General features: G+C 48.8%; 2 protein-coding genes across 2 annotated transcripts; one reads left to right on the top strand and one right to left on the bottom strand.

Annotated features, from left to right (window-relative positions):
- Positions 1–200: 200 nt before the first annotated feature.
- Positions 201–5,056, top strand: CDKN3 (cyclin dependent kinase inhibitor 3; the record flags this gene model as incomplete). The annotated part of the gene is made up of 7 exons (XM_079537640.1): positions 201–280; positions 464–519; positions 1,464–1,508; positions 2,203–2,425; positions 3,291–3,322; positions 3,589–3,692; positions 4,970–5,056. The coding sequence occupies 7 exons, from the start codon at positions 201–203 to the stop codon at positions 5,054–5,056; spliced, it is 627 nt and encodes a 208-aa protein (XP_079393766.1).
- Positions 5,057–7,771: 2,715 nt separating this feature from the next.
- CNIH1 (cornichon family member 1) lies at positions 7,772–13,802 on the bottom strand (the record flags this gene model as incomplete). Its single annotated transcript, XM_079536831.1, has 5 exons — positions 7,772–7,799; positions 8,490–8,633; positions 9,723–9,835; positions 13,376–13,444; positions 13,722–13,802. The coding sequence occupies 5 exons, from the start codon at positions 13,800–13,802 to the stop codon at positions 7,772–7,774; spliced, it is 435 nt and encodes a 144-aa protein (XP_079392957.1).
- Positions 13,803–15,689: the final 1,887 nt, after the last annotated feature.

The following is a 15,689-nucleotide window of genomic DNA, read 5'->3' as shown; positions in this document are numbered from 1 at the left end:
TCTCCATTGGACGACGAGAGGGAAGGGCTGACCAATGAGATGCGGCAGGTGGGCGGGCTGAATTCAAAAGGACGGCGGGAGGGGAGCGGCGCCATCTTGGGGCCGGGGCCGGGATCTTCGGCCCCTCAACCTCGGCTCTAAGCGAGGGGTAGCGCAGCGCTCCGGTGGGTTCGTCGCTCTTCTCCATCCAGCTGCGAGCCATGCACGTAGTGGGCTTCGACTCGTCAGACGAAGAGGCCGCCGAGGAGGAGGAGGGGGAGGAACCGCCGCCGCTGTCGCTGTCCTGGTGAGGAGCGGGGCGGGGGCTGTGGGGTTCTATCGGCCCTGCGCGGGAGCGTGCTGTGGGATGTGCTGTTCCCTCGGTGTTGTACGAAATCTCTCTTTAAGTGATCAGCGTAATGCTGCTTTTCTTTTCTTTTTTATATTTTTCCGATTACTTAACGTGCGGTCTATCTCCCGACAGGCTTCCGCTGCCTCCTGCCTACTCCTCTGCGTTCCTGGCTGTGTGTTCCCTGCCAGGTAAGCAGCACTGCTGAAGTCTGTGGGTGTGTTTGAGCTGATGAGAAGAACTATCTCGTAGCCCTAAATTCTGATTTCTGTTATTTGGCCGAGTGTCTTCCAAGTAGTATCCTTCTAATACTTGTAGGGAGTATGTAGACAGGAGGGGGAACGGCTGTTTGTGAGGGTGGATGGTAATAGGACAAGGGAATGGTTTGAAACTGAAACAGGGGAGGTTTAGGTTGGATATGAGGAGGAAGTTTTTCAGCCAGAGGGTGGTGAGGCACTGGCACAGGTTGCCCAAGGAGGCTGTGGATGCCCCATCCCTGCAGGCATTCAAGGCCAGGCTGGATGTGGCTCTGGGCAGCCTGGGCTGCTGGTTGGCGACCTGCACACAGCAGGGGGTTGGAACTGGGTGAGCACTGTGCTCCTTTGCAACCCAGGCCATTCTGTGATTTAAGGTACTTTCAGTAGGTGGTGCCAGTACTGATGAGAATCCCACAAAAACACCTGTTAACATGTACACCAGAAATGGTTGCATTTTCATGTTAAGCTACATGAGCTGCTCCTTTAATAGATGTTCAACCTTTGAATGCTAAACTGCAGTGCAGACCTGCCAGCAGAGCTCTTGTACAGGATTCTGCACTCATGTTTTCAGGGTATGCTTCCGGAGGTGCACAGTCCTGGCACCAAATGCATTCTGATTTATAATATCCCAAACTTTTCATCTGTAAGGTGTACAGTAGTTTAAAACCTTGAGTGACATTTAAAATCCTGTTCTATGGCAGTTTAAACACCATTATTTGCTTAATACTGCATTCTGCACTAGCAATCCATTTGCAGAACCAAGAACTGTTGTGGGGATGTGGCTTTGGTGCTGAGGGGAGGGTGCCTGCTTTGCTCTTCTGTTGTAGCAGGCATTTATGAAATCTCAGGTCATAATCAGCATTCATCATTTGTTTTAGGTTGCAGGTTTAAGGACATTAGAAGGAACCTTCAGAAAGATATCGGTGAGTCTTCTGTTCAGAGCCTGATTGCCTCTCATTGGCATGGAATGGGTAAGAACAATGTGAGTGTAAAATGAAGCAGAAGATACTCTTACAGGCTTCCTTTGACTTGGAGTCTGATGGAGCTGCTGTTCACCTAACCTGGGCAGGATATTTCCAGGCTGGAGCAATGCAGCTATCTTTGTATTGCTCCCAGTAACTTGAGTTCTGTGAAGTCACACACCATGTGCAGGCGAAGAGCATCTTCAGAACAGTTAGGACTGAGATGAATTACAGAGCTGTTATCTCCCCTTCCCAGTGGAAACTGTGAAGAGGATAGAAAAGATGAAATAGTGTAAAAAATCTGTGCTTGGGATTCAGCTGTAAAGGCTAGAAAAGGTAGACAGTTGGACAGTTATAGCTGGAGATGGGGTAGAATCATGCTTGAGCCAGCAGTGGTGAGTAGGACTGTTTTCAGTGCTGACCTTACTTTGGGTGAGCCTTGTCTACAGGCTGATTCTGAATTGAGAATTCCTCCTGCAGGTTATCTGAAGACAAGTGGAGGCAAGACTCAACAGAAATAAATGCTGCTCAAAGCAAAATTGCTAACTTCTGTTGTCTTAACTTCAAAGGCTAAACGAGGGGATTGGTACCAAGTAGCAAATCTGTTCATGCTTAAGCTTGATAGGCTTTGTTTATTTGCTTAATCTGTTGGCAGACGAATTAAAGAGCTGTGGGACACAGGACGTGTTTGTGCTTTGTACCAAAGGAGAGCTCTTAAAATACCGAGTACCAAACCTTATAGATGCCTACCAAGAGTGTGGGATCTGTGTGCACCACTATCCTATTCCAGATGGAGATGCTCCTGACGTCACCACCTGCTGCACAATTCTGGAAGAGCTCAGAAGCTGCCTGGAAAGCAACAGGAAGACAATCATCCAGTAAGTTGTGGTTCCTTCACCGAGTCTTCCTGCACGACCACCTGAAATGGAACCCTGTCAAATGACAGTCACTTTGGGGTTAGCTCAAGCTGTGGAAAAACTTCTTTCACCTCTTGTACCCCTTTGGAGCTGACTTGGCCTTTCTGAGATCTGTTTCTCCCTCTTTCCCCTTCTCTGTCCTGCAAATGCTTCAAAATGTGTGCTGACTGGTACTGTGCTGCTCCTTGTGGCTGGGCTGGTTGGATATCAGGTCTGTAGGAGGAGTTGTAAGTTAAAGCAGACACTGTCACAGGATAACGTACCCCAGGCTGTTTACCAGAGGCACATTGGGTCCTAGCAGTGCCAAATTCACTTTAAATTGCATAAGACTTGTTGAAAGTTCTATCTTTAAGCATTTGTAGCTGAGCTCAGGGTAGAGAAAATGAGCTTTCCCAGATCCATGTTCCCTGAGATCCTGCTGACAGCTTCCTGCACAGCCAGCCGCTGAAGTACTCGGACTTGTTACTGTTGCAGAGGCCTGCTGTTACCATTAACTCACAGCTGTTATCAGAACCTTAACCTGGAGCAGGATTTAAGGAAATGGAGATCTCCTCACACCTTCTGTTGACCTCTTGTGCCTTTGGGGCTGTTACCATGAACGAAGAGGAACTTTAAAACAGCACATTCTCCAAAGTGACAGTAAAAATGGAAGCTTTGGAGAATAAATAGAGGTACTCAGTATTTCTAGAAGTAATTACAAGACTTTCTTAGACTACTGCTGCTCTTGAATATATTGAGGCAGGAGCTGTATCTACACTTGTGTATGGGGGCTGAGTGTTGCAGTGTGCCACAGCTTGCTGTAACCAAACCTTCTCTTCTCTTGCAGCTGTTACGGTGGCCTCGGACGCTCCTGTCTCAGTAAGCAGCTCTTAGTGCCTGATTAACTAACCTGATTTAGACCTTTGTTCCCACGAGGCACCACTGCTTAAAGGTGCAGCAGTCAGATGGGACAAAGGCCATCCAACTCTATCTGGTAAAAGGTCCAGCAGATGTGTTATCTCTGATATGGAGGGGTTGGCTTTGCCTAGAGTGGTTTTCACAGAATAGAGCAGTTACTGTGCCAAAGCAGTGCTGTGCAGAGCAAGAGGTGCTCAGCAGAATACATGCTTGCCTTTCCCTTACAGTAGCTGCATGCCTCCTGCTTCAGCTTTCGGATGTGGTGACACCTCAGCAAGCAATAGACAGCCTCAGAGAATTAAGGGGATCTCGGGCGATACAGACAGTCAAGGTAATGGGACTGCAGCAGGTAACAGATGGTTGAAACAAGTGGAGAGTCTGGACAGCCCTTCCTTCCGCTTCACAAAGGGATCCCTCCACCTCTTGGAGGTGTTTCACATCTGCTGCCCCCACCTCTTCCCTGAGTTTGAGCTGCCTCTGGCATTTTTCTTTCCTCCTGTTGCCAGCCTGGTCTGCCTATACTGAATTCAGCACACGTCCTGCTTGTCTGCTCTCTGCCATCATTAGTAATCTCTTGCTTTCTCATCCTTATCCCTGCTCATAACTCACTAAGCTGTTGTCCATCTTTCGGTTGTCCTCCTTCTCTTCTGTTTAATTTTTCTGCCTCTTTCTTAAATCTTTCTAACTCATCCTGACTGTAGCTGCCACATGAAAGCACAAGCAGTCTTTCAAGAAGTACCCCTAACTTAATTTTCAAACCCTACATGGAGGGTCTTAAGCTGCTTAACAGCTGGGTTTCTGTTCTTCTTGCTTTGATGGATTTTGGCTACTCTTGGGCCAGCAGAAGTTCATACATAAGTTATGCTCTTACAGTAGTTCTGTGTACAGACAAGAGAAGCTGACATTGAGTCAGTTTGCAAGGCAGTAGCTTCCAAGAAAAAAGGAGTTACCTGAAGGCTGTCTCCTCGCCAGCTCAAAGCCTCTATGGAATCCAAATTTAATTTGAGCTAGTTGTTGAAAATCAGTTTTCCACAAGCCAAGAGGACAGGTGAGGGAACAGCTTGCATCCTTGGTTGAAGGAGGTTGGGGTGGGAGTAGGAAATATGAACAAATGTTATCATTTGAAGCCTTCGCTTGGGTTGCTCTCTCCTTTAGCCTCTGATCATTAAATCTCATATTAAACGCTTGGACATTAGTGCTCCAAATGATGTATGGGTTGACATGACAGCTCTTAGCACAAACTGCTGGGTCTCATTATGCTGAATGGAGGTTGTTTGGCATCATGGACTCTTTGTGGAGAGAGCAGAGTTCCTTGGTTGGCCCAAACGAAGCAGCTTTGATTTCTAACATGGAACTCCCACCTTCCTAGACTTACCTTCAGCTCATGTGTTCTTTCTGGCAAGCATAGAACCTGAGCTAAGATCCATCTCATTTGTCCAGTGGTTAAAAAAATTCCAGAGGATTTGGAGTGAGCACAAGACGAAAAACTATTTAAACAGAGTTGGAGGGTGCTGCTTGAATTGTGGGGAGTCAGGCAGCCTTTTAGGACGGGCTGTACCTGCTCAGAAGTACGCAGCGCTCCTCACAAATGTCACTGTGCTTTTTCAGCAATACAATTATATCCATGACTTCCGAGGGAGTGTAGCTGCACAGCTGGAAGCACAGGGTACAGCACAGAGGTCGGTGTCACGGTGAACGTGTGCTGGAGTGGCTTTATCTGCGTGGCTGTGGCAAACACCTGGACAAGGCAGCTCATCCCAACCTCAGTACCTGCTTGTTGCTGCTGCCTCAGTGCCACCGCTGCTCGCTTTCAGATGCGTGTCAAGTGTTGGGGCTGGAGGCAGGAATCCTGATGGAGCTTCTGCATCTTTTTAGCAATCCTTTGTACTCACTGCCTTAAAATGCACTGAACTGTTTTGTGTTCATTACTGGTGTGGTGCTGACCTGAATGCCTAACAGGCTTCTCAACACAAGGACAACTTGAGCAGAGTCACAGAACGGCCCGGGTTGGAAGGGACCTCAAGGATCACGAAGCTCCAACCCCCCACCAATGCAGGGCCACCAACCTCCCCATTTCACAGCAGCCCAGGCTGCCCAGGGCCCCATCCAACCTGGCCTTGAACACCTCCAGGGATGGACGGGGCATCACAGCCTCTCTGGGCAGCTGTTCCAGCACCTCACCACTCTGTGGAGAATTTCCCCAACATCCAAACATAGACTATCTGATGTTTAGCATCTCTTGGCACTGTGCTGTCACTACACTGGTGTGCTGGCCTCTCTGTGTTGACGTTCTGTGCTTACTGCATGGAAGCAGGGCTGGGCTATCAAAGCTGTGACCGAATTTCATTTGTGTTTTGTCTCTGTTTCTGTGCAGCATGAGAACTGGGACAAGTGTTGGACATGCAGGTGGAAACAAAACCATCTGTAACCCTATGGCAGCTAAGTACAGACTTGGAATGCCAGTAGGCTGCCTTCTACTTTAGTGTGTTGGGAAAGGAGAAGAGACAAATGTACTTCCTGGCTACAGCCTTGTTTGTAAAATGTAGCTATATGTAATAGATACGTAGTAGATATATAGCTATGTGTAATTCCTCAGTTCTGGCACACTTATCTGCAGCAGCACGACAGACTCAAGCCAAGCATTTTGTTCCTGGGGGCAGCTGGAAGCTGAAGCTCACAGTAGAACCCCATTAGGAAGTTACTCTCCTGCTTTCACTTTTGGATTCCCACATGTAAAGCTTTACTGTTTTATTTATTGAGGAATACTTTGCTTCTGTGCAGCTGAGTGCACAGGATTATGGCTCTGCTCCCTCACAGCCCTGCGTTTCAAATGGCAGTAAAGTGAAGCAGGAAAAAACAAAGATGGTCCAATAGGAACCATTGCGTGGATTTCCAAAGAAACTTTCACCGTTGTTTAGCAAAAAGCTCAGAGTTACAGCTTAAGGAAAAGAAGTCTTTTTTTAACACAGAAGAGGTGGAGTACAGCTTGGAGCAGTTTGGGGTGGGTTGGAATAGGAAATTGGAGGCACCACGTGAAATTAAGCAGAATTTTCCAGCAGGTTTCATTTCCCCCCCATACACACACACACATCCTGTGAGGCACAGCTCACTGCCTCTGGCACCTTTCATTCTAGGCTATGGAAGTACTCAAAAAGCAGCCAAATTAATGGGAGCCATTCAATGGCTGTTGAAGATGCCAAGTCCCCAGTGCAGGAGATCTGTAACACCTGGGTTTCTACCTATTTTCTTCCACTGTGCAGAGTTCTGCAGCCACCCGTACGTTGTGCTATTAGATCCAGCACCTGGGGGACTCAAAGGGAACAAATAAACTATTTATACAAAAATGTGTTGCTAAAACTGGAAAATTACTTCATTTTCCTCAACGGGTAAATGGAAAAGATTCTTCTTATCACATGGAAGCTGTTCACAACGACCATTTACAATGCAATGTTCCCAGCCCCAATCACTGTTCATCTGCAGAGCCACAAAAACACAAAAGCAGGGAATTGGAGTTTCCCTTTTCAGACACGACTTGATTCTGTGTTCTGGTTCTAAAAGGTATGCAATGATCCCAACAGATGAATTTAAAGACAAAATGAGGCACCAATAAAAATAAGCATTTCTGAATTTGAGACTTTATTTATTGCACTAAGGAACAGCAGGGCAGTTTCACAATCTCTCCTTTGAGAAGCTCTGTGGTATTACTCTCAAGCTCAGGAGTATTTTCACCGTTGGAATTGATAAGTGTGCATTTATCCATTTGTGAGTAAGTTTGCTAATGGTGTCTGTGCACGGACTGTAAACAAATCAGATTCACTCCTTTGTGGACAATGCAATGTTTCCTATCACGACGACACGCCTGTGATTACAGCAAGGCTAGCAGCTGGTGAAAATACAGAACCATGCACTGACAGGGAAAGGTTACCAGATAGGAAAGGGAAAAAAGAACAGAAGTGCTGTTTCTGCAGTTGTGTCCCTTCATCTCTTCAGACTGACATCACCCACAGGCAGAGCACGGCACGCCGGTCCCCCAGCCCATGGCAGTACAGCTGATGGCAGTCAGAGGGATGCAGGGCTGAAGCCCAAAGGAACTGCTGTGCTATGGCTGCTCAGTTACAAACACCTATCGAGGACTACGGCTGTTCCTTATGGAGTGCAAAGTCAAAACCCAGTAATCTTTATACTAATGTAATTCCATAATTTCAGTGTCCCGGTAAAATATAAGAAAACAGTCTTTCCACAAGTATAAAATGTGGAAATGTTTTAAAAATAGGGGAGTCATTGTTTCGTAAAGCAAATGCGATCATCGGGTTCCGTATTTAATCTTGGTACGACGTGGTCGCTGTAAATAATCCATGGTTTGTGGCTTTTGCATGCACTTAAATGGAACAAAGCTTGCCGAATGTCTTCTTAAGAGCTCACCAGGACGTAAATCATGCTGAAAAAGAAGAACAAAAATAACATTCAGGTGTGTAACTTTCATAAACGTTACACGTTGAATTATGAGGTCTCAAAGGAACAAATCTGTGTGAGGCACGTGGACCAGGACCGGAGATGTGACACAAACACCAGAGGGCACTGCGCAGGATGATGAGAACTGATGCAACAAGCAGATGAAGCAGCACCGTAAGGGAGCCCTGCAGCACCCCTCGCCCAAGTCAGCACTCAGCAGCTGTGTCCCGTTGCCCAGACGCCCATCAGCTTTTGGCCTGGAGGCAGGACAAGGCAGAAGGGAGCTGTGATGGCTCCTGTGGGTCCCCTCCCTTTTCACTCTTGGAATGAGTGCCACCTCAAAGAAAAATCGGTTCTAATGCCTACACAACTGAGAAGTGCTGCTGCTCCCATTTCTTCATGGACACACAGGTCTGGGTGGGGAGGGTGGCATTCAGTTGTGCTTAACAGAGGAGAGGCCTGGAGCTCTCCAGTCGTTCTAATGCCCAGATTCAAATGAGGAATTCCAACCAAATTAAGACTCGTGTTTTATAATGGAACATAAGGCACTGTGTGAATTATTTCCTCAGGAAAGCTGGCGTTATTTACATTGCTGAGTTCAAAACTTCTCTTGGCACTGCGCCCAGCCTAAAAGAGCAGACTAAAGATGAGACAGAGGACAGAGGAGCAAACTTACCCATATAAGTAGTAAAAAAATGATAGAAGGTAGAATGCTAATTTGCACCATCCTTCCTTCTGGCAATAGGCTAAAATGTCTGCATTCATGATGGTTGTAGGATCATACAGACCAGGGCCGCTCATCACAGGTCTACTCATGTACCTGGAAGCGACACACAATCAGTTTTGGGGCACCGGCAACGGCAAACATGGCTTTGTGCCCCCCGCCCACCAAGCAGCACAGCACTGCAACGAGGAGCCGCAGCCCACAGCCCCTCACAGGAGACTGCAAAGTGCAGGAGGCCCCAGCCAACCGTGGGCACCAAAGAGTTTCTGACACACAGACCCAGGAGCTGCCCCCAGCCTTAAAGCAGGCCGAGCTCTGGCACAGCAGCTGGCAACGGGACGTTTGTTTATAAATGAAAAACAGCATTCTGCCAGTTTTACACGTGGGATTCCTTATAAAGGGTTGGAAAAGGTGGAGAAGGGATTGCTGCAGCACCCTACGTAGCCTGCAGCCTTGAATCGTTGCTACAGTGCACGCTGGGTACCAGAGCAGAGCAGCACTCACACAGGTCAATGCAGAACGATCCCGCAGCTGTGGCTTAATGCAGGCTGCTGGCAAACAGCCACCCTACCTCCAGCCAGGACCAGCACAGCTACATCCACAGGGAAAACTGTTCTACTGGGTCATTTCAACCTCCTGCAGCTCCCTGCACAGATTCTATCATAGAATCACAGAATGGCCCGGGTTGGAAGGGACCTCAAGGATCACGAAGTTCCAACCCCCCACCAATGCAGGGCCACCAACCTCCCCATTTCACAGCAGCCCAGGCTGCCAAGGGCCCCATCCAACCTGGCCTTCAACACCTCCAGGGATGGACGGGGCATCACAGCCTCTCTGGGCAGCTGTTCCAGCACCTCACCACTCTCACAGCACAGAACTAGCAGCAAAAGGAAGCAGGGCTGCCACTCCTACCAGCAGCCCACGCCGTCAGTATGCAGCTTCAGTGCACCTCTGTCACATCAGCTGCCACTGCTGCCCAATATGGGGTTCTTGCACGGCACAAGGGAATACAGACAAGGAGAGGAAGCAAAGCGATGCTTTTTATTTGATAGCCTGGATGTCAGCTTTCTCACTGCCACCTCAGGAAGCATCCTTACTTGCTGCAGACACAGAACACTTAACAGGAAGCACTGCAATGAGTTACAATTAACGTGAGTACACAGACACCAGACTCATCAATATTACCTCCAAATATGATAAGCCAACAAAGGCATATTGAGACCCAGTGTAAGCCACTCTGCTGCACAGAGAAACATAACACAGAAGAATGCATGGATGAGGTACTCTGGAAGTACAAGCTGGAAAAGAAAAAATACGAGTTAGAAGTTTGGATAACTCCAAGCAAAACGTGCATTGTTTCATCTATCTTGGAGGGAAGCCTTCGTTTAAGAATTCTTTTAAGGACCACTAACAAGACTGCAGCAAGTGAAAAGAGCAAGTAGCAGGACATGCCTTGCTGTTTTCACATGACATTCAACTGAGAAGAAAAACTCACAAAATGAAATGCTCAGAATAAGAGATCTCTATTGCTTCTGTTAGCTTAAGCACACTGTGAACAGACCCATGCTTTATACGTGGCCTCTGTAACAGAAGAGACAGAGATATTTCTGCTCATGTAACAGAGGAACATCACCAAGAAACACGTGCTACGAAACTGTTTGGAGGCAAAAAGATGTTTTATGTTTTCATATCGGAATATCGAAACAAAGCTGTCAGACAGATGTAATTTTCAGCTTCCAACTGGTGCCAGGATGGCATCTCCGAGGCCAAGCTCTGCCCACCAGGTAAACACACAGCCAGCTTCGGCCTCCTCCTCCCGCACCTGGCGTGCATGCTTGGCAGCATCATGCTTTCCAGCAGGAGCCCACAGAGCTAACTATCAATTACTATGACACCACAGAAGCATGAAATGCCAGCAGCTATTAGTGTTATTAATAGGAGTACTATGGAAGGCTACGTGGAGTAAATGCATGCAAAGGGCCAGCAGAACCTTGCACCCACCCCGAGACCAAGGCACCTCAAAGCGGTATCGATTCCTCTTCTATTACACCATCCAGAAAGAAGCAAATCTTCCCACCTAAGGAGCACTAAAGCATCTCCTCTTGAGAAACACTGCATTTCTAGCTCAGATTTCAGCTGTGTGTGCCTGCACTCACACACACAACACATCCTGCTCTTCTTCCTTTGCGTGCAGGACTGCATCAGCGCCACACTGTTCTGCAATTCTTGTTTGAAAGCCCCAAACCATCTCCCTCGGATTCTGAATCCTCCCAAGGAACATCCTCACCACCTGCTGCTACGTTTTGCTTCCCGAAGTGGCAAACACCAAACAAAGTGAAAGCACAACAAAACCAAGCTGTCGTACCTGAAAGGTCTCAGCAACGTGTCTGTGCCCAGCCCCTTCTGGGTGTACTTACCAGCTACAACTCGGCTCTATTTACAGTGGAACAACAACAAAACCAGTGCTGCTCTGTGCAGCAGCCTGTTTACCAGCTCTGAAATCTGTAGTTGATTTCACGACACCTTTCAGAACGTATTTCTCTTTACCTTCTCTATTGGATCCTACTCCCACAGCAGGACAGCTCTCTTGCAATGCTCCACAACCCTCCCCAGCTGCTTTACCACCATTTAGCAAAGCCCTTCAAGAGCCCAGCTCTTCACTTCCAGTTGCTAACCTCCTTCCACAACAAATCCCAAGTTAGTCGCTATTTCCAACGAAGCCATCATATAAACAACCACCACATGCATGTGGGTTAGCAGAAAGTTAATATTTGCTTTAAACATGCACACTGTAATACATTAAAAGGTTGCAATAACAACATAATGCACCAATGCAATGAGAATCTGCCTTCCCCCACACTGCAGCAGGCCCAGCAAGGGAAACTGTTAGATGCACGGCTACCCAGGCAGCAGTGCTCTGCCTATGGCCTCCTGCCCTTCTCTTGCTGACCATTTACATCCCACACATCTGACATGCACTCTCCCCCCCAGCTACTATAAAATACATTTCCCCCTGTATAATTTACCTGGCTCTTCAAAACACAGCGAGTTGCAGTGCAGGACTCACTTCTGCACTGCCCCAAACCAGGCTAAAAGAAAAAGCCATGGGACACGGGGACAGAAACACCTGCTTTACCAAACCCTGCGCTCTTGAACGAGCTCCCCTCGTGCTCCTGGTTACAGATACAAGCAAACCGTTTGCCTCCAGTGCTTCTCACAAAGCAGGGAGTATCAGAGCAGCATCCCTGATTGTGGAACACCAAACAAAAAAGCGAGGATAACATGTATTGTGTTACGGCCACCTCAGTCATAGAATGGCCCGGGTTGGAAGGGACCTCAAGGATCACAAAGCTCCAACCCCCCACCACAGGCAGGGCCACCAACCTCCCCATTTCACAGCAGCCCAGGCTGCCCAGGGCCCCATCCAACCTGGCCTTGAACACCTCCAGGGATGGACGGGGCATCACAGCCTCTCTGGGCAGCTGTTCCAGCACCTCACCACTCTCACAGCACACAACTTCCCCCTCACGTTCAACCTCCAGCTGCCCTCCCTCAACTCCAAACCATTTCCCCTTGTCCTGCTGTCATCTCCCCTTTCCAAGAGCTGACTCCCCTCCTGTCTGCAGGCTCCCTTTAGGTACTGCAGGCTGCACTGAGCTCACCCCGCAGCCTTCTTTTCTCCATGCTCAACAAGCCCAGCTCCCTCAGCCTGTCTTCGTAGTGGAGGTGCTGCAGCCCCCTGCTCATCTTTGTGGCTCCTCTGGACCCTCTCCAACAGCTCCCTGCCTTTCCTGTACCAGGGGCTCCAGACCTGCACACAGCACTGCAGATGGGGCCTCACAAGAGCAGAGCAGAGGGGGACAATCACCTCCTGTCCCTGCTGGCCACCCCTCTGCTGATGGAGCCCAGGATACCATTTGCTTTTCAAGCTACAAGAGCACACTGCTGGCTCATGTTAAGCCTTTTATCCACCAGGACCGCCAGGTCCTTCTCTGCAGGGCTGCTCTCAAGGACTTCTCCTTCCAGTCTGTATGGATGCCTGGGATTCCTCCGGCCCAAGTGCAAAACGTTGCACCGTGCTGTGTTGAACTTCATTGGATTCACCCGGTCCCACCTTTCAAGTCACCTCAACCCTCAAGCAGAAGTGGAATTTCTTCACTCAGTGCTTGATAAGAACTCATCTCTAACAACCTCAGAGCTTCAGCAATGGCAAGGTTTATTTCAACCTGAGGTTACTACAACAACCCCCAGTGGCAGGGGTTACATCTGGATGATCTGTAAGGTCCCCTTCAACTTAAGTTATCCTCTGATTCTAACCCGCAGGACACACAAAACGGGCATGTAACAGTTTTCCTCACTTGACGGAGAAGCTAAAGCAAGCAAAATTGTTGGGCACAAAATATGGGAGTCCACGAAGCTGTGAGAAACCCCACGGAACAAAAACCGAGCGGATGAGCAGGCAGACAGAATGAAACATCTCAGGTGTAACGGATGTTCCTCACGAAATGAAAGCGGCGTTAAAAATGAAACTGAGAAGCAGTACACACCTTTAATGCAATTTTGACTCTTTTAATCTTTTTGACCCTTTCAACTGTCTTTGTGCCGAAAACGTAGAAAGCAGATTGAAAGAGTGTTAGTGGGACAGCTGACAAGATCACCACAGATCAACAACAGTCAGAACACTCAACTTGAAAGCACAGAAGAATCAAAGAGTTTCCGCTACAGTTCCACCAGGCTGCTCAGCACAGATGCAACTGCCGCTCCATTCTAACAAGGTAACAGCAAACACAAGCACTTCACACGGACACAGGAAGCAAAATCTTTAGTGAGCAACTTACGGGATTGAGCGTGTTGCATTGGTCGATGGGATTCTTGTAATCTGTCTTCAACTCATCGAACGCTATAATCTGCAACAGAATTGGAACAGCTGTGATTCTACAGCCCGGAAGCAGAAAGACGTTCGATGAGCCAAAAGCACCGCGTGGGCACAGGGCCGCGCTGCCAGCGTTACTTCCCAATAGCTTCTAAAGCACCAAAGGCTCCCATTCCGTCCACCCCATCCCATCCCCTCCATTCCCTCCCGGCCTGGCACTGCTCCCCCAGGCCACGCCGTGGAGCGGCTCCAACCCCCGGGCTGGCTCCCGGCGGCTCCCCTCTCCCCTCTCCCCTCCCTCCCTCACTCACATGCCAAATGGCGAAGAAGATGAGCGCGGCGGTGAGCAGCAGCGCCAGCATGTAGCAGAAGGCTGCGAACGTGAACGCCATGGCGGTGGCGGCGGGCCGGGCGCTGCGCGGGGGCTGCCGGGCGCGATCATTCACCGCCGGGGCCGGGCCGCGCAGCCGCTGGGCTATGGCGCCCCCTGGTGGTGCCCGCCGGCACTGCTGGCCACGTGAAAGTGGGCGTGGCCACGTGCGCGGGCTCGGTGGGAGACGCGAACCGGCAGATAGGAAAGAATGAGAGCACGGAGTGCGCGTGCCCGCAGCGAAACGGGCTCACAGCGCTTCCGATCGGCACAACCCGGAGCCAGAGGAAACAGCAAAGGGATGAGAAAACAAACGGCTGGAGGAGAAGTTCGGATATATTTCTCCCATGGGTTCGTGTAAGCGTCCTTGCAGTTTTAATGATGGCTCCCTGCAATAACAATAATAATAATAAATGCAGGGTCACCCGCTGCAGTCACTTCTGGGCAGGTGCTGTAATGAATGATGGACACAGAATTAAACTGGTGATCTTTGCCAGAGGGTGCACACCATTCCTCTGCAAGGACCTTGTCCGGAGTAACAGAGGGCAGTAGTTCTGTGTGACAAAGGCTTGTTCAGTGAAAGGTGTGTTGTATTACGGATTGGCTTTATAAAACACCAATGGAACGAAGAGCAAATTCTGTAGAAAAGGTCCAACCTGGTTTTCATTTCGCTCATTTGTTTGGGATTTCAAAACACACAGCAGCCACCTCCTCAGGATTTGCTCTGATTAGAGCAACTTCTTCCTTGTATGAATTGTAAAAGAGCCAAGAAAACAAGGTGAGGGAAGCACAGCAGTGGTCTGGAGATGGCCTGTAGCTTCTAATGCATCTTCCTGGATTCACTGAGTTTAATCACAGAATCACAGAATGGCCAGGGTTGGAAGGGACCTCAAGGATCATGAAGCTCCAATCCCCCGCCACATGCAGGGCCACCGACCTCCACATTCAACACCAGACCAATTTAATCCTGATTGGAATCACAAGGGAAAATGTCAGTGTGCGTCCATCTTAAATCCCTCTGAAGCATTTGTTCCTATCAGAGGACACACGATCAGCCATAATTGAGCGCTTACAGTCTTGTCACAAGAAGAGTTAGCTGAAGGAAGTCAGTCCAGTTGCAGCTGTCAGGGGGGAATCTAACACTGCTAAACTTAGCAGTAAAAATGTGCAGACTTCCACAGATTAAGACTGAACTTATTGGGTATGTAAAAAAAAAACCTGTTGTTTCTCTGCAGTTTAGAAGGGGCTTTCCATGTACCTCTATCAGTGTGGCTGAGATCCCACTTCTGCACAGCTTACATGCACACGTGAGAAGAAAAAACATAGAATAGAATCATAGAATCACAGCATGGCCTGGGTTGCAAAGGAGCACAGTGCTCAGCCAGCTCCAACCCCCTGCTGTGTGCAGGTCGCCAACCAGCAGCCCAGGCTGCCCAGAGCCACATCCAGCCTGGCCTTGAATGCCTGCAGGGATGGGGCATCCACAGCCTCCTTGGGCAACCTGTGCCAGTGCCTCACCACCCTCTTGTGAAAAACTTCCTCCTCATATCCAACCTAAACCTCCCCTGTCTCACTTTAAAGTCATTCCCCCTTCTCCTATCACTGTCCACCCATGTAAAGAGCCGTTTACGAGGCAGAAGAACATCACTGCTCTCACTCACCCCAGTGGTGCACCAGCAGACAGCAGGAGGCAGGATGCTGGTTCACGGCTCACTCTTTGATCAGGAAGATGAAGAGCTCTCTGAACTTGTTAGCACTCATTTCCTTCCTTGGGCAAACATCCTTTCCTGTTGTGATCATCAACTCATCCTTGGGCCCAGCCATTCTGTTTGTGACCATGTAAATAAATGATAAAAGTTAAACCTTCCTTTGCATGTCACAGTAAATCTGAAGAGAAACGAGGATCACG

Source organism: Tetrao urogallus, assembly GCF_951394365.1.
Source record: "Tetrao urogallus genome assembly, chromosome: 6".
In the NCBI taxonomy this organism is placed as follows: domain Eukaryota; kingdom Metazoa; phylum Chordata; class Aves; order Galliformes; family Phasianidae; genus Tetrao; species Tetrao urogallus.
This window is presented reverse-complemented; position numbering and strand designations above follow the sequence as displayed.